The sequence below is a fragment of the Cydia amplana genome, chromosome 4, assembly GCF_948474715.1.
Source record: "Cydia amplana chromosome 4, ilCydAmpl1.1, whole genome shotgun sequence".
Lineage (NCBI taxonomy): Eukaryota > Metazoa > Arthropoda > Insecta > Lepidoptera > Tortricidae > Cydia > Cydia amplana.
Window position 1 is genome coordinate 20,791,035 of NC_086072.1, and position 19,998 is coordinate 20,811,032.

At 37.7% G+C, this 19,998-nt stretch overlaps 1 protein-coding gene across 1 annotated transcript in view; it reads left to right on the forward strand.

Moving 5' to 3' along the window:
* Nucleotides 1-13,754, forward strand: part of LOC134647415 (uncharacterized) — a 120,153-nt gene extending 106,399 nt beyond the window's left edge. Inside the window, exons 14-19 of the mRNA XM_063501769.1 lie at nt 8,105-8,247; nt 8,902-9,016; nt 9,947-10,066; nt 10,970-11,105; nt 11,459-11,633; nt 13,647-13,754. Coding sequence (XP_063357839.1) covers nt 8,105-8,247; nt 8,902-9,016; nt 9,947-10,066; nt 10,970-11,105; nt 11,459-11,633; nt 13,647-13,728 — 771 coding nt within the window. The 3' untranslated portion in view covers nt 13,729-13,754. The remainder of the gene's footprint in view (nt 1-8,104; nt 8,248-8,901; nt 9,017-9,946; nt 10,067-10,969; nt 11,106-11,458; nt 11,634-13,646) is intronic.
* The last annotated feature ends 6,244 nt before the right edge of the window (nt 13,755-19,998 follow it).

Genomic DNA, 19,998 nt, shown 5'->3' on the forward strand with positions numbered 1-19,998 from the left:
GGACAATATTTACTTTTTACTACCAATATTTGGAATTATACTGGACCATTGAATAAGTTGTTTATCATTATTAAAACACTTGAATGTGTATAACCGTACTGTTTAAAACTGACATGTCAAACAGGGGACCAATTTGTCAAGATTACAGGTTGTGACATGGCTGGCTGTCATGTCTAAGTGAGTCTAACTCTCGTATTAATTTATGACATAGCATAGCTGTTACTTACTCTGACGAGTACCGCTCAACTTAGTATAAAGGGGCCCACTGATTAACAGTCCGCCGGACGGTATCGGCCTGTCAGTTAGAACAAAAATTTGACAGTTCCGAACAACTGACAGGCCGATACCGTCCGGCGGACTGTTAATCAGTGGGCCCCTTAACTCTTATTTATTACTGACGATTTTTTTTTCTATAATATAGTTTCCTTCTATTGCTTCATAGATCTTAACCGATAACTCGTTAATGGTAAAGAATTTTTAAAAGTTCCAGAATTTTTCAGTTTCTCAACTTTTAAAATTGTATATTTTTATGTTATCTTTGTCAAGACTAACAAATACAACGATTATTTTTATAATTAATAGTTTCCTTCTATTGCTTTATAAATTTTAACCGATAACTCATTAATGGTAAAGAATTTTCAAAAGTTCCAGAATTTTAAAGTTTTTCAACTTTTAAAATTGTATAGGTATTTTAGCTTTGTCAAGACTAACAAAGACAACGATTATTTTTCTAATTTATAGTTTCGTTCTATTGCTTCATAAATTTTAACCGATAACTCGTTAATGGTGAAGAATTGAAAATGTTACAGAATTTTAAAATTTTTCAACTTTTAAAATTGTATAGGTATTTTAGCTTTGTCAAGACTAACAAATACAACGATTATTTTTCTAATTAATAGTTTCCTTCTATTGCTTTATAAATTTTACCCGATAACTCATTAATGGTGAAGAATTTTCAAAAGTTCCAGAATTTTAAAGTTTTTCAACTTTTAAAATTGTATAGGTATTTTAGCTTTGTCAAGACTAACAAAGACAACGATTATTTTTCTAATTTATAGTTTCGTTCTATTGCTTCATACATTTTAACCGGTAACTCGTTAATGGTCAAGAATTTAAAATGTTCCAGAATTTTTAAGTTACCTACTTATTTTATAGAGCTTTGTCAAGTAGTTCAAAAGCCTTTTATTACGTACCTGCCATACCCATTGTGCTCCTAAACTCCGTTAGCACTAATACACCTGCCCTTCAAAGTAATGGCCCCGTATCTCACGCAGCATCCCGGAGCGAGATTCGCGTGCTCTATCGAGATGCACGTGTGGACGGTAACGTGATGCTACGGTTTGCTTAAATTGTTTTAGCTGTAGCGGAAGATGTGTAGAAAAAATTTAGACAAGGTAATATGCTATCTATATCGTTTGAAACTTATTTAGTCCGTTGGCTCAGCCAGGCTAGCAAATGATTGGCGCGACAGTAGCTCGCGGCGAGATAGACTACCCGTCCCTGTTTTATTTATTAACATAGTTATCTCGCAGCGAGATACTGTCGCGACAATCATGTGCTAGGGGTGCAGTAGCCCAAACTGAGTCTTGGCCTCCGACACAAGATAGCAGCGCGACTTTACTCAGTCCTGCACTGGCACGGCACTGGCAATGACTTGACTGACTCACGGGACTGACTCACGGGACTCGTAACAATCCTGTTAATATTTCAAGGCTAAAAATAATAAGCTTATTCTAACTTAAGATACCCGTGACAAATCATGTGACATCACCTTGTAGCGTAGACAAAGTGACAAACATACTGGAACGGCTGAAGCTTGGCCAACTGTTGTGAAAGTGAACAAACACGATGAAGTAATTAAAATGTTATACTTGTTACGTCAAAGTATACTCTAACAAACGCACATTCTAGGTATAAACTAGGCAGCTACTTAATCATTCACATATTAAGCTTTTTTTCATAACATTTCTTTACATAAAAGGTATATACAGTGGTAATACTAAACTGAATTAGTAACTAGCGAACTTGGAAATTACTGATATAAAAATTAAATTAACTTACCCACGAATTAGCCATTTCTTACGCAGGTTTTAATATAATCCTTAGTTATTCGGGCCGTAATATAAAGTATAAACGTGTGACCGAAAAGATTTCACACTGAGCACATAATGAAATAAACATTAGCTATATTATTAATGTACCATCATTATTCTAACTTCGTCTCAAAGATAACATACCAAAACAAATGTAGCCACTTACTGCTAATATGCAAAATAGTTTAACACTCAAATCATGTATAATTTTTCCACTTAACATTCCAATATTTTTCATAGCAGTTCCTAAAAACGCGCACGTACGAAACTATGCCAAGTACATATCCAATGTTTACGAGTATGTTACACATGTCTTCTAGTGACCTTTATTTTGGACCTTATACTGCTTATAATAAAGGTCATATTTGCTTGTTTGAAGCCCAATAACTTATTGACTCTTAAGTAGAGGTATTAAGGTTTATATTTGGTTGTTTTCAAAGGTGTTTGTTCGTAAAGTATATCCACGCACAGCTGAGTAAGCAGAGTATTTGCGCGTTGCCTAACTGCTGAACTGTTTTGAAGCAGTCTTCGAAACAGAGATCGATATTAACTTTATGGGAGACAATAAATTTAAGTCATAATGTATTGTTATAATATGTCATATTATCATTAGTCATAAAACAGAAACCGTTAACTTTTCAAGATTTTCGTGAGGTTACCCCTATAGATAGGTTAGGTTAGGTTTGTTTTATGGCAAATCCTGAAAAGTGACGCGTTTTTAAAACAAATAAATTATGACTAACGAAAATGCGGGCAAACAATACCTACATTATGACTTAAAACTTTTTGGGACACAATAGAAACCCATTTTAAGAACACTAGGTACGTACCTGCTAATAAGTAGGATATAGGATATACTAGACTCGCCCTGGCTTCAATCTCTACCATACAACCTAAAATAATTAATTAATTTTGTTTCGTCCTCTTGACCGAGGCGAGCTGTGATTGGTCAATTTCATTATAGTTGACTAAACCGTATCGAAATGAATATTATAGTTGAGTCGGGGTCCCATAGTGAAAAAAACCGGCCAAGTGCGAGTCGGACTCGCGCACGAAGGGTTCCGTACCATTATCTATAAAAACGGCAAAAAAATCACATTTGTTGTATGGGAGCCCCCTTAAATATTTATTTTATTCTGTTGTTTAGTATTTGTTGTTATAGCGGCAACATAAATACATCATCTGTGAAAATTTCAACTGTCTAGCTATAACAGTTCATGAGATACAGCCTGGTGACAGACGGACGGACGGACAGCGAAGTCTTAGTAATAGGGTCCCGTTTTCACCCTTCGGGTACGGAACCCTAAAAAGTATGCGATTTCACTTTGGTATACGAAGTCTTAATTCAAGTATTGCAGTCGACTATTTAGTAGAAGAACCCTATTTAAAGGCAACAGTGGCATTTTTCTTACAAACTACTTCATACGTAGTTTAAGGTAGTACAAGTACTTCATAGGTAGTAAAAGCCCAGTATCATTTTTATAATGAAAAATCTAAGAGTAGATAATTCAAATTGATAACCAACAGTCAGTTAGGTATTTATCATCGAACAGTACGGCTACCATCAGTTTTTTACTGACATAAACGCCGTCGAGAACGTAATTTACTTTCTATACATCTCGCTCGTACTCGCATATTAGTGCAAACGAGATTTATAGAAAGTAAATTACGTTCTCGATAGCGTAAATGTCAGTTTTGACACTGTCAGTGACTCATGGTACGGGCTTAGCACAATTATCGATTTAGTTGTTTTGTTTAGTGTCTTAATGTCTGAAAAACTTTTAGTGTATGAAACATGCTAGACTTTTATAACGAATAAATGCATTTCAAATTTAAACAAGCAAAAGTAAAACAAAATTTATACATTTTAGTGAACATTAAGAATTTACCAAGTAAGTACCTACGTCATATTATCTTGTTAACAAAGTATCAACGTACATAATTGCCGAAACCCGTTAAAAACTGTCATGACATTAATAAGTTAGAACGGCACGCGAAAATCTGATAGTCGCAGTAAGCGGTTAACGCGTTCGCCGCGGTCGGTTAAATACCGCTTTAACGGGGTTGTGTTACTTGTGTTGCGATTTTGGGTATTGATAATGTTTAGTTAGATAGAATACAGTCAGCAGCAATAGTTGCTAGGCGGGTAAGGTGTTCAAAATGATCTTGACGCGACTTGTTAAAGAAAATAAGACCGCGTCAAGGTAATTTTGAACACCTCGCCCGCTTAGCAACGTCTGCTGCTGACTGTACTACCTAGAAAGTCTTTTATTATAGATGTAGGTAAGATTAGGTCACGGCCAAGATCACATAACTTAATTCGCGCAAATTGTCAGTTATACATATTTAAACTAGGATAGGTATCGCTATTAAAATAGGTGTCGGTGATAATAGATCCTTTGGTAAATAGAACTGATATAGCACATAAGTACCTACGGATTGGACGGTTCCAGTAATTACTAAGGGGCCCACTGATTACCAATCCGCCGGACGATACCGGCCTGTCAGTTAAACGCAAAAGTTGACAATTCTGAACAACTGACAGGCCGATATCGTCCGGCGGACTGGTAATCAGTGGGCCCCTTTATTGTCTGTTGTGACATATCTGTTGTCACTTGCACTTACATGTTAGAAAGTGACATTCACGATTAAAGACGATAAAAGCACTAGGTAGGTTCCATCATATGCTGCAGTCATAGGGCGCCCTGTAGCCCGGGCGTAAGAATACGGCATCCCCTGTCTGTCGTAAAAGGCGACTAAAAGGGGTCCTTGGGGTCGGGACGGTCGCAGCTAGGGACTGCGACTGAAAAAAGAGGGGACCCACAAAGGGGCACAACGCTAGGACGGCACTGGCGCGTTCATTGGAGATCCCAGAGCCGTCCGAATTAAATGCGCCGAGGAGGACAACTGGGAGGTTTTTAGTCGGTGAAAGTCCGACATAACCTCCGCACTGTCCATAACGGATTTTCCTCCCAATAAAAAAAAAGGTGGACATAGGAACTCCGCAATGGATCAACATAATATGGCGTTTGATATTTTTATAAAGGTTGCGCAGAATGAATTGATAGGTATGCATGTATAAATGACATAATTATCTAACATATTATTTAGAATAACTTAACTTTAAAAACAAACGACTGTAACTCAAATGTGATATAATATGATAACACTAATGACCACCATGATTAATAGACCCTCAAAGGTCGCTTGCATCACGCAGGATGCACTCACACAATAATATTACATCCACACTGTTAACTGACAATTATGAACTTTATTTCAATGACACAAGGTCTATCTAGGGATAATTAAGAGTGTTGCTTTTCGAAACACTGTTAAGAGGGCGCAAAGCCAGGAAATTAGAAAGAAACAAAATATATGGAGTGCCGCGAAACTTGCGACGGAAGATATGACCAACACGCGGGGTTTTACCTTTTATCTATAGTTTCGCAAAAGACTGTCTCATTTCAAACATAGACAGAGAGAATCATACTATCTTTGTCTTACACTAGTAGGTACTAGCACCCAAAAAAAAGCATGAGTATAGTTTTTTTTTTTTGTTCTTATTTACTGACAATTTGGTTTGACCAAGTATAGTGACTGAAAATATACTTCCCTTTAAAATTTTGCTGACTCGCCTGTATCACTATCACTCTAGCTACATTATACGATATACAGATTGTGCATTATTTTCCATCGTATTTTCACGGAAACGTACGAAAGTGTCTTGCTATTTCAGTCAAACTCGGTACAAAGTACTGAGGTTGACTGAAGCAGCATGACAAATACGATCGTTTCCGAGAAAATACGATGGAAAACAATTATGCACTACATCTGTACAATCACTACATAGTATAAAACAAAGTCGCTTCCCGCTATCTGTCTGTCCCTATGTATGATCTTTAAAACTACGCAACGGATTTTGATGCGGTTTTTTTAATAGATAGAGTAATTCAAGGGGAAGGTTTGTGTATAATTTGTTAACCCGTTCAAAGCCGGGGCGGGTCGCTAGTTAAAGATAATTGAAAACTAGACATGTTTTCGTGATTTTTTCCTATCGAGACAATTAACCTTTTACGGTTTTCTTAGAGTCTGCCCTCGCAAATAGTCTAGTTTCCTAAATGATTTTTTCATTGCATTTTCCCTTGATTAAAACTCTATATAAAAACTATAAATTTACGTTAGCTCCCTCTTAAGAGTCCATTATTACGTCCGTGCGAGTAATATCGCATCCTCCGATAACCAAAAACTCACATAATACATATCCGCTACGATTGCAGATTTCGATCACCATTAAAGTATAGGATTTCCTTTATATTATATATAGGTTAATTGGTCTATAGGAAACTAGACTTTACTCATAAAAAGGACCTTGTAACAAGGAAGATAACGTACAGCCAGCAGCAGAAGTTGTTAAAGGGGCCCACTGATTAACAGTCCGCCGGACGTTATCGGCCTGTCAGTTGTTCGGAACTGTCAAATTTTGTTCTAACTGACAGGCCGATACCGTCCGGCGGACTGTTAATCAGAGGGCCCCTTAAGCGGGCCAGCCGGCCTAGCCAAGCTGACAATCGCTATCGCTTCAACAACGAAACGCTTTGTGTTTCTCTATCACTCTTTCATATTAGTGCGACAGTGACAGTTGCGTTTCGATCGCTACGTAGCATAAACGATTGGCATGTTGGCTACGCGTCCAGGTGCTCAAAGATGTCTTTACGCAACTTTATTCTTAAGAGAATAAGAGCTTGTCAAGGTAATTTTTAACTCCTCGCCCTCTTAGCAACTTCTGCTGCTGACTGTACGTAATATAATTTAAATTACACCGTTTAAAAAAAATCTCCTATCATTTAGATACACAGTCTTTAACATTAATGCCTAAAAAATGTTTTGCCTGATACAGTTACGTTGCAATTTTGCTCAGTCTTTTGTATTTCAACAAAACCGTATTTTGCCACGGTTTAGGACGTTATAAACACTTTCGGCAATATTCGCCGTTACTCATAACCAGATCAAATGCGATGCGGTGCGCTATTACTATTACCAGTGATTCACACCTGAGTTTCCGCTGAATTGAAGACGGCTGCCATACAATTCAGTCTTAGCATTTTTCTGTTTGTTTCTGTGGTATTTTTTTATAATATAGAAAGCAAATGAGGAGGAGTTGACTCTATAATAGGCCTATGAACTATCTTTTACCTCAGATACAGATAGACAAGGAGGGTCAAAAAGCAAGTACCTGCCTACGTAGGTACATACGATTAAAATCCCTTATTTTTAAAATAAAGAAGGTATTCAATTTGAACGCGTTTGTTAACTACTTTCACTTTTAAATACTCTTCTCTTATACAATACGAATCATTCAATTACTAACGATTCCTAAAATTCGACTTTTCAACCGTGAAAACCTTTGTATGAGCAAGCGGCCGCACGCATTAAGGCAACCCACATACGATCCGATAACAATGAAAGCAAAAGCCAGTGGCTCCAAACATTTCTTTGTCCGCCAGCATTCAGAGCGTGAGAGCCGATGCAGAGATAGCAAACCGCGGGTCCAGCGTTTTATTCGCGAGTACGGCAATTCTAAGTGTTATGTGTGAAAAAACTCTTTAAAACGATACGATAATTCCAATTTTGAATTTAATGTTAACTACGGAAGGTCTGAATTAGAATGATAAGGAAACTTAGTGTTTGAAAGGCTTCCGAATGTAGATTTTGCTTATAGTGATAGACTTGTGGTTTAGTATTTAAACAAAAATGAAGCAATAAGCTAAGTATTATGTGTGAAAATGAGGCTTCACAATGATGTATTGTGTTGCTCTAGCCTATTCCATCTTTCACAGAAATAATAGATTGCGTATCCAAAGACAGGGATGATTTTGCCTCGTCATTAATGCGGGGTGGCGCAACTATTGCATGTTGTTTTATTGTTCGGACGTATATTCTAGGAAATAAGAAGATTTTTCCATTTACAGTGTTAGGAGTGCCTATATCTAACTTTTTTTTCTTTTTAGCGTAACGCCCGCAGTCGCAACAAGCGCTTCACCTTCCAGTCGACAGTTCGGCAGTTAGAAAGGCGAAGATTGGCTGAGAAGCTGTCCAAAGAGGCAGACCTGAAGGAGCAACAGAGACGCACCGAGCTGGAGGCCATGAGGAGGTAGGTCCTAGATTATCTAGGTAACTATCCGATGCTAGAAGGATTTGATCCTTGAAGGACCATGTCTGGTTTGAAGAATCGTAACTCGACGATAATAATTCGTCTGAAAGGGTTCAAACTCTTAATCCGACGAGGGATCAAAAGTCTTGAAAGACCAACAAGCGGTTCAGCTTCTACAGTTTGGGAGCTAGAAAGGCGACGACCTGTCCAAGGAGGTAGACCTGGCGGTCTAGCATGAGTTGCGTTCTCGCGCGCGACTCCATACATCTTGCGCGACTTCAAGTATGGAGTCAGACCTTCAAGAGGTAGTTCCTTTAAAAATATCACATTATAAAAACCAAAAGAAGTTTCGATCGTGTTTGGAGGATCTAGTTCAAAGGACCATAACTGGTTCGAAAGACTTAGGAGACTGCTTCATAGAACCATATTTGAAGTACTACATCTGGCTCAGCTCAAAGCACCATATCTGCAGGATCATACCGGGTTTGAACAGCCATATCTGGTTTGAAATACCATATCTGGCTCTACAACAACACTCTTTGAGGAAACATGGGCAGTGACCCTATTTATTCTCCTGACACTGCCCCCGGATATTGTGTAAAACTAATCCAACTTTTTCGAAGAACTTCTCCTACACTGATTGTTTCATTCCAGAGTCGAGGAGGAGTTCCAGAGGAAGCGTGCGAGGGAGAAAGCGAATATCAGGCAGCAGCTAAGGTTGGTCAGCAGCGGTGCAGCCAGCATGCCGCTCTCCACACACCATGGAAAGGTGAGAAATTAGAAATGAATCGCCAATAGGTCCGCAACAGAAAGAGCTTATCGGCCGAGTTTTTTATAATGACCTGTACCCCTAGCGCATGATTGGCGCGACAGTATCTCGCAGAGAGATAGACTATCCGTATTTTTCTAACTATGTTAATAAAAGACGGACGGGTAGTCTATCTCGCCGCGAGATACTGTCGCGCCAATCATGTGCTAGCCCGGATGAGCACAACTTAGTTGTTAAGATAATAAGGCCGTCTGAAATGGATATAATGACATCTTCTTCTTCTTCGGTTTAAAGAGTATTTATTGTCTAAAGAAATTACAAAATTTCACTTAAAAGACAACAATTTATAACTATGTATACATTAACAATACATATATTAGCAGTAAGCAAGCGTTCTTCCTCCCTAACCTTTCAGATCAGCTACTTCTGCTGGGTTTTAATATGTACTTACTTTTAATAAATTTATCTGTCGAAATTAAGACGAGCATAGGCCCCTAGCCCCAAGGATGTCCACCAATCATGCGCTGCCCTTATCTCAGGGTCTCCTCCGATCTTGGCCAGATCGTCGGTCCACTGTGTTGGGAGTTTTTCTTGCTGCATTCTCCAATTTCATGGTCGTCATCCTTTCTGCAGTAGAATCATCAGTTCCTTTCCATATAGCTATTAATGTCAAAATTAACCCTACCTGTGAAGTTGATGATCCTGGGTTCGAATCCCGGTAAGGATATTTATTTGTGTGATGATCACAGATATTGGTTCCTGAGTCATGGTTGTTTTCTATGTATGTATATTACATACCTATATGTATCGTTGTCTGAGTACCCACAACACAATCCTTCTTGAGCTTACCGTGGGGTTTAGACAATTTGTGTAAAAATGTCCTATCTATAATATTTATTTATTTATTATTTATTAAAATGATGGTTTCAGGCGCGTGATGATCCCGACGGCTCATGCCGAGCATCACCAGCGCCGGAGCGGCCCCGGGACCGACAACGGAACAGCAACACGTCCTCAGAAATCAGTGCCAGAAGCAAAAGCACTACACCAGTAAATACTTGCCTTACTTTAAACTGTAGCCAGGAGGACCAGTATCCTTACTTCCTTCCGTTGGCGCTACAAGCTACAATCCTTTGTGGGTATTGGCCTCCTCCAATGCCAGTATCCAGTGTAAGGCTTATAGGAGGAATTTTGGGGCACGAATCCAATGTACCAATGAGTTACTCGAAACATCATTCTTATTTTTTTACCGGTAGCTCTTTGGCGAAGGAAAGGTAAACAAAAATAAAGCCTAATTTTCTGCTACCGATAACCTCTAGGTGTTGCGCTTTTGTAAAATGTCCAACCCTTGGGATGAGGATGGCGAGCAGACCCCTAAGGTCCTTTAGTGGTCCTTTAGCTAATTGTATTAGTAAATCGCTGATTAATTTTCAAATTTCTTGGTTTGAAGCCATTGTAAGATTAAATACCGTAAAACGGGGTGAGTAGGTTTCGCGGGGAGAGGTGTGTTATGAATGGGGAGAGAAGGTTTGAGAGGGGGGTGAGAAGGGATGTTAAGGCTACTGTTACAAAAATAATGTATTCCAATTTAAAATGGAGCTATAGTAATACGCATAATAAAAAAAAATCGATCCAACAATCTTCCAAAATCACTTTTGTATGAAAACCCCTCTCATCCCAAATACGAGGCACTACGGGGTGAGGTGGGTTTTCCTCTTTATCGTCGAAGTTATGAAATGGAACTACCCAAAATAAAAATAAAAAAACTAAAATAGAAACGTCCGGAACACTTATTATAATAAAATGTTATCGAGGTTTGAATTTCAGTTTTGACCCTACTCACCCCATTTTACGGTATTCAGAATTCAGAGGTGTATGTGTAGTTACACATTAGTCAAACGGTTCAATGTTCCAGTTACAAACACATATCAAACATAAGTTTGATATCCTCAGGTCAGATGCGTGGAGCTATCAGAATGGCGCACAGACAGCGCAGCACGCGTGTACCGCGACTGGGGAGGTTCCGGCGTCGGGCTGCCGGCGCACGCGCATCCGCCCGCCTGCGCGCGCATGCCCATCGCCAGACAAGGTGAGGACCAGCTGAGAGAGAGAGATGGATGGAGAGAGCGGCTGATTAAGACACGTACGTGACGAGAACCACCTGAGAGCATAGAGAAATATAGAGAGTAAATAAAGAGTGGTAACTCCATACATCAGTTTTCTTACCAAAACGCGAGTTATTTCGTAGTCGACATCTAGCGTCAAGTAGCGGACATTATCAGATCTGCTAGTTGACAATAGATGGACCTAGAATAGGTGAAGACCCTGAGAGATAGATAGATGGATTAAGGATAGACCCGCCCGCCTACGCGAATACATCGAAATCCCGTCGAAATTAAAAAAAAAACTTAAACCTATCAAAATATATTGTTATCTTTCCAGCACAAGAAGTAGAAGCGTTCAGCGGCTCCCCCCGCTCCGACAACTACCGGCTGGAGTTCGCGCGCGGCCGCTCGCCCCGCTCCCCGCGCACGCCCCGCCCCCCTCGGCTCGTGTCCACGCGCTCGCCTTCCAGCTCCGGCTCGGAACTGTCGCTGAGACAGCCTATCAAGATCAGGTGTGTTTTGTCTCTCTCTAACTCTTAGTGTAAGGCCTGAGTGGCCGCTCGAAGCGGAGCGTTCGGCGGGGCGTGCAGCGCAGCGTCGGGCTCACAAGTGATGTGAGCAGCGTGCACTAAGGCCGCTCCTATACGCTTGCATTTGTTTAACATGCACGCCGCACGCCCCGCCCCGCTGCACGCCCAACTCGAGCGTCCACTCGGGCCTTACACTTAGGGGAAGCGTGCGGGTGTCTTAGGTCTTGGTCTTCGGTTTGACGCCATACGCTGAATGTGCATACTTACTGCGTTTTCATTTGGAAAAACATTACGCAACGCTAAGGATGACTCATGTTAGAATAGTCCGGGCCAGGGCGACACTTCAGTTTTCTATAGGAAGCATCACGTGATCATCGATTACCTGTCATAGAAAACGAAGTTGTGTACAGGCTTACAAAATACCTTGTTAAAATAGGTAATGCAATAATTTCTAGCGATGGTGAATTTAACTTTGCATGTTTAAAAATACGCCAAGCTTTAAATTCCTTAAGTCTGTTTTTATAGTGCCACCAGTAAAGATGTAGTGCATATTTGTTTTCCATCGTATTTTCTCGGAAACGTTCTGTCATACTACTCCAGTCAACTTCAGTAACTTTTTGTACCGAGACTGACTGAAATAGCAAGACACGTTCGTATGTTTCCGTGAAAATACGATGGAAAATAATTATGCACTACATCTGTAGGTAATCTATTACCTTCCCAGTAGTTAGCTTGGCTGTTTAGCTTTCGTCTCCTAGTCTTCCCAACTAAAAATGTTCACAGTTTAATGATAATTTGTCTACCTAAGTAATTTAACTCATTACGTGTCTTAACGGTATTATTTCAAAAAGCGGTCTGAGCGACCCAGGAATTGTTTTACGGATAACATTATTGGATTAAAACAGCGCTAATTGTTTTTCTAACCCAATTATTTACAATTTAACACGCTTGTGAAGTCGCATACCGACTTTAATACTATTACTTACTATAAATTATATTCAAGATGTTGACATGTTACGTGAAAACCTTCGCCTTACTGTGACATTGAACAGCATGCATACCTATGTTATTGCCCGGGCTTTAAACTCAAGTTACTTAAAAGTATCGTAAAAGTAAAGACAACATCTAATCATAAATCTATTGATGACCTTGCATCCATATACTAAAGCAAAATCTAAATAAATCATAAAAAAAGGTATTTATTAATACAATGAAGATATTAACGTAGTATTTGTCCCAAGGTGGTGACGCGCCCGGCATGTAGCAAATTAACATAACTCGCCAGGTGAGTGCTTGTAATGCTTACTGTAATGTTGTACATATAATACATGTAGCATAGTTTACCTACTTCCTAAGTGTATGGCTTGAGTGAACGCTCGGAGCGGAGCGTTCGGCGGGGCGTGCAGCGTGGCGTCGGGCTCACAAGTGATGTGAGCAGCGTGCACTAAGGCCGCTCCTATACTTTTGCATTTGTTTGACATGCACGCCGCACGCCCCGCCCCGCTGCACGCCCAACATGAGCGTCCACTCAGGCCTTACACTAAGGGTACAGAGTGAACGCTTGAGCGGCGGCGACCAGCGTAGCGAGCGGCGTACATATTAAGAATAACATCCAACGAAAATAACGCTCTTAAGAAAAAGAACTAGAGTTAGAGGGTTACTTAAGTGGATTTATTTCAAGAACTTTTCGAAAATATGCATGTACCAAAAAACTTTGTGCATGAGATTCCCGCTTCTTTAATCTACCTCTAGTAGTAATCGTAATGCTTTCTTAATTAAACATTTAATAAATACGACAATTATTTATTTACCGACTTATTTTTATTTTTAATAGGACAGCAGACTATTGGATAAATTCGGGCAAAATATAATATAACTGGCACCGCAACTTGCCAAAATATTAAATTGTATTGATACAAAATTTGAGCGAATTTATCCTACTGCCTAAATGTGTTTAAAAATAATGTTACTAACATATTCTCTATATATTCTTAGTGACACTAAAGAAGAAGAGGAACCAGCAATAGTGCCCACACTACGGCCAGGCCCAGCGCGCGCTACCTTCGCAATCCGCTGAATTACTTGCTGAAACGGGTTCATTTGCATTTTGCTACGCATTCGATAGTGATACTAAAAGGAACCACGAATAGTGCCCACACTACGGCCGGGTCCCGTACCTACATTTGAGAATAAATGTAGGTACATATTTATTAAAAGACAGTGAACTACCTAACGAATAGTTATTTAAAGCATTGTCGTTTATTTTAGCCCTTATTGTTGAAATGACCGACTCTGACTTTGAGGATTTAATTGACGGAATCACCCGAATTTAGTGTCAAGGTATTGAGAAAAGTTTTTTTAAATTTTTATTGGCAAATTATTTAATGTTCTTTGAATCTAAACATGTAATATTTGCATATAACTTGGAGTTAAAAGTTTCTAACATTTTTCTATATCTTTACAAACCCAAGTATACCGTCAGTGAAATGTAAACAACCTCCACTTTTAAAGGCATCGATAAAGTAAATGACAGATTTAGGTGTGTACCAACAGACATACTTAACTGACCGTCGGTGAACCTTATATCTCTACAATAAGATCTACAATTCTACAGCTAAGTCATCAGATATATCGGAGCGGCCGAAGTGCTCACAAATACCTGAACACGCACTCTAGCGCCTTGACAATAGCGGCATGTTCAGATATTTGTGGGCACTTCGGCCGCTCCGATATATCTGATGCTGACTGTACCACAGTGATTTAGGTCAAACACACCCAGCTACGAATTTGGGCTTCGCAAACACCTTTTTAGCATAACTTTCGGAAGATCGAATCTCATTTTAACATACAATCGAATTTGTACTTTAATATCAACATAATAAAGTTGATTTTACAAATGCAATGTATTGCGATGTGACTGGTGGAAAATTATGTCGTTTTGTTGAAAGAGTTTTTGTCATTCTTAAATTGTTATTGATTATGTATGGTTTTGCCTTGTGGCTATTTGGATTAAATAGACTATTGTGGGTTCGAATGACCCTGACCCGTTTTAGGTAAGGGGTCATCCATTAATTACGTCACACGTTTAGGGGGAGGGAGGGGGTCAAGAAAATGTGACATGTTGTGACATGGGGGAGGGGGGAGTCACAAATATTGTGATGTCACTTTAACTTCATCAATAACCGAAAATTAATTTATATTTTTTTATTCGCTGTACAGTTAAATAATGAGATTTTGGATGTAACTTTCGTTGTGTTATAAAATTACTAATATTTATATATCAAAAATATTTTTTTATACCGAGTTAATATTGTCGATTTCGTTGAAAACAAAATTGCCTAAAATGTGACGTCACACCAGGGGGGGAGGGGTTTGCAAAATGTGACCAAGTGTGACAAGGAGGGGGGAGGGGTAAAAAAACCTAGAAATTCGTGTGACGTAATTAATGGATGATCCCTAATTTCGGGTAAAAAGAGTCATAATTTATGAAAGACGAGATCAAAAATAATTTAAGGCTGTATAAAGGTTTTATAAATTACTATTTTAATGTGTTGTTTATAATTGTCTTCTTTAATATTTTTGACTGTTTTATTTGAAATATGTTGTCTTCCATCGTAAGCGAATAATAAAGCTTTAATACTGTATAAACTATAATAACTGAATCTAGACTTAGTTTTAAGATCTGGTGCTAATATTTACATTTACCTTCATTAATTTTAATTTCCTTTAAAATTAATAATATTATTTATTATAATGCGTAATATTAATCTCGTCAAAATCTGATGTGGTCACTTGTCATTAAATTCGATATGTATTAATACATATTAACACATATGTAGGTATTATAAAAGCATCAGTATAATTAAAATTTGCTTCGCACAGCTAAACTGTGAAATGAATGCCGCCTGCGCGGCCTGCGGTATTTCCGGACCGATACGACCTTCAAACATTCAAGAAAAGAACGTACTCCTACGTAAATGCCTGCAACGCACTTGCAACCCCTCTGGTGTTGCGGATGTCCATGGGCAACGGTAATCGCTTACCATCAGGCGATTCGTCTGCTAAGTATATATAGGTATGTATTATATTCGGCTCCAATATCATAAAAAAATACAGTGAAATAAAAAATACACTCTAAAGTCTCAAATGACATTTAAAGTTTAATGTTTTATTACGGCAAGGCGCTTAACATTTTAGTAGTCCGCACTGTTCTCTTATACATAATATATAACAAATGTCTCTATTCGCGGCACTAACCTTTCACGGTCCATCAATCATATTGCTGTGTAACAACCCTATAAAGTAGTATAAAATATAAACATCTTACTTTTAAAAGCTAGTATGCCAACATCAAAAGAAAATAGACTTAATCTTATAAGTGGTAAGATCTGATTTTAACAACGACGGATTGGAGAAATATTACTAAGAAATATGGAATCTTTACGTTTGGTAAGAATAGACATGGCGATAGCGGTGAAGAACGTGTAATTTATTTTCATAAAATAATTATGACCATTGGAAAAAAACAGTGCAGGACGAAAACAATAACGGTTATTATTTCCTTTTCACGTTCGGATACAAAAATGGCAGTTCGATATTGACCAATTTAGTAGGTATCCAAAAATATTTTTTTCACCTCAGCAGCTCGAACAAGGGTACTTTGCTACTTAAAAACAGTGAGCAAAATGCACTGAGTGAGACAAAATGACATTCAAGTGACCTTAATATTCAAATGTCATTTCAACATGCGGGGTCTAATACAAGTTCGAAATACTTGGATTTTATTATCTCTGTCCCTTTCACGTCGTTAGCAAAAAGAAAGAGACAAAAAAAGTTCAAACGACATTCAACGGTATATTGACGGTTTATAATAGACCCCCGAAAAACGTCAGAACGCATCGTTCCAAAACACATACAAGTATTAATTCTTAATAATTAATTAATGAAAATAAAGTTTCAGATTTGATAAAAACTGATAAAACACTATATTTTACGTAATTTATTTTACGATTAAAATAATGAACTCAAAAAAATACACAGTATATCACGTAAAATAAATAATTATACTTTTAAGAATCTCTACAATAGTTTACAAATAGTAAGTATCCGCAATTCGGACCGTATCTTACAATGTTTTTTTTACAAAAAAAAAGTTGCCGATTCAAATGTCAATCAATTGATGGTCGTTGTTTTCATATATTTCCTATTTTACTGAAATTTACTACATTTTGTTTTTGTGTTTGATTGTGGTAATTAAACTTAATTGTTAGTATATCTTAAAAAACATAGTCATGTTTTTTAAGATATACTAACAATTAAGTTTATTCAGTCGAATAGGTAAGTGATGAAGAAGGATTACATTTTTCGGGTTGTCTAATATGTTCTCACTGCTGAGGTGAAAAGTTTTGTGAACTACACGAGATCAAAGTTATTTACATCTCGTGCGCTTTTGAGTCCCTTACTACGCTCAAGATTCTAAATTAGATTCACTCGCTACGCTCGTGAATCTACTATAGAATCTTTCGCTTGCACGGGACTCAAAATAAGCACTCGAAGAAATATCAAACTTTGATCTCTTGTTGTACAAATAACTATTTTCTACTTGGACAAATCAAAGCAATCTGACTGGAATCTTGGTATCCGGGATATTTGTACATAAACAATTATTTCGATAATCGTATGCCTACTCTAAATCTATACATTCGTAACAGTAGGTTTCTCATGTAATAGCATAATACACTACCTAAAAACTGTAATTAATAGCTCTAATAACAACCCATTAATTAGAGTAGACCCGCCCATCATATGTTATACGGTAAAATAAGGCGAGGCTGAATTGGGGTAACCTGCCGGCCTAGCCAAGGTTACAAACGCTATCGCTTCGAAAGCGAAATGCTTTGTGTCTCTCTATCACTCTTCTATATTAGTGCGACAGTGACAGTTGCGTTTCGATCGCTACGGAGCGTTAGCGATTGGCACGTTGGCTACGCGGCCAGGCCTCGTAGCCAACATGCCAATCGCTAGCGCTAGGTTTCGAACGAAACGCAACTGCCACTGTCACACTAATATGGAAGAGTGAAAGAGAGACATAAAGCGATTCGATGGCGAAGCGATAGCGATTGTCACCTTGGCTAGACCACCTGGGCCGCTAGATCGATGATCGGTCAGGCAATAACATGAATAAGCATGCTGTATAGTGGTCATTTTGAGGAGAAAATTGCTGAATAACAAATAGGCTCGGTACATATGTATATAATGACAAGTGGCAATAATACATTATTTTCTGACCTTTGTGATAAAACAATTATAAAGGTATATAACCTGACCAAATGCGTCCATGGCTAACCTTATGGTGCTTTCACACAACCGCTATATGGGGCATTATCTATGAAAAGGGACCTTATTGTCGATGGCGCTTACGCCGCACAGCGTCGCGCGGCATTGTATTTATATCGGAGCATCGTTAATAATGACGTAAGCGCCATCGACAATAAGGTCCCTTTTCATAGATAACGTCACAATAACATCAGTGTTATAAAACCTTAAATAATATCCCACTGTGTGGATGCACCAATAAAGTATTATAATCTGTTTTTTTTTATGATGAATATACAGTTCAGGAACGGTTAATACACCAGAGATATAATATACAATAAATAATTATAAATTCCAATTATATTCCCCTTATTTAATATAATTCATATAAGAAATAAAATAATACGGTGCAATATACAAATACAGTAATAAATGTAAGTTATATTATCATGAAATAAATATAGAATTCAAGGAATCGCTCAATTTAAATATAATACATTTATAAGATTGTATATAAATAAGCGAATACGTACCTATATGTAGGAATAACATACATTATTATATTCATTTAAAGCTGTCCAAGAATGCCATTTTATTCGAAAAACTTGTATTTTTTTAAAGACTTCTAATATATTCAGTTTTACAAAAACTGGTAAATTGTTTACCTATATGAAACTGACATTAATACCTTTGAAATTTTTTGTGAAATCCATGTATGTAATGGCAAATTAAATTATGAAAATCTGTAAAAAAAACTTACCGGCAGTGTGTTATTAGTCTTATTTAGTCTTATGAACATCTAGTTACATATATTATTTACCCTTTATATAAATACTAATATATACTCACATAACATAAGTTTGTATATAAATGAATCAATCGTAACAACGGTGCATGAATATTGTACATAGTTAAGAAAGTACCTAAGTACCTACTTAATCCAAGAAATAAAGTTTTGTATTTAAGCTTGACTTTTTTTTAATTACCAAATTCGTCAGCAAACGAAATTAGGTACAATTTTGCCCTGCGTCCAAGTGTCGCAAGTTCGATTCTCGCCCGAAGCGGTGATTTTTTTAAAGAGTATTGTAACTATTCAAGAACACAGTCACTTAAAGTTAATAACTATTTACAAGTTGTGTTTACGTCCAAATGTCCGCAAATAATTAACTTATTTTCTCTAACTGTAGGTACCCAAATGTCCTAAATATATATATTTTGTTAGTTTTGTTAAAAAACAATTAACGATCGTAGTTAAATTATTTATGTATACAGACAAGTTCTAAAAATAATTAATATCTGTATTATAAAACACACGTAAAAGCATTATTATTCCGCCCATACATTTGCGTAGGTACATTTCACATCCTTTCTTTCGAAAGAGTAAAGGAATTATAAAAGCTGTATAACCCTCGTTTGGAACCCATTAACTATACTATTTTACCTTCGACCATTAGGAAACATCGGCCAGTGCCCTAAAACAATAAATAATAAAACAAAATACGACTCAATGTACCAACACTACGTACAACGAAACTTGGGAACTAAGAAAGTCATATAAAGGTCATATAAAACCGCCAATGTACGATTATCACGAACGTTTCCGTTAGAAAACTACTTCAGGCATGCGCAAAAGACATAAAGTAAAATGCTTTTGGAGGGAATTCAGTTTCAGTGGCGATTTTCAGCGGGATATACATCTATGCGTTGAAAGTTTCCGCAATTGCGTTGTTATGTGAAATAATAATTAAACTTATAAGATTAAAAAGTGATTTACGTAGCAGTAAATTTTATAAAAATCAAAATAACACCGACTAAAAACTAAAGAAATATAACTGTGTTTTTTTAAATTGAAATACCACAGACTAAAAACCAAAGGACATCGAAATCGAAGTGAACTTTTTAAAAGTAGAAACACCATAGACTAAAAAACTTGAGACCCCTTAAATTCACCGTGGCAATTGACGAAGCTCCTATAACCAGCGGGCCCTGCTTGCTGCAGGCGACCAGCGCCCGGCAGTGTCTAGCATGTGCT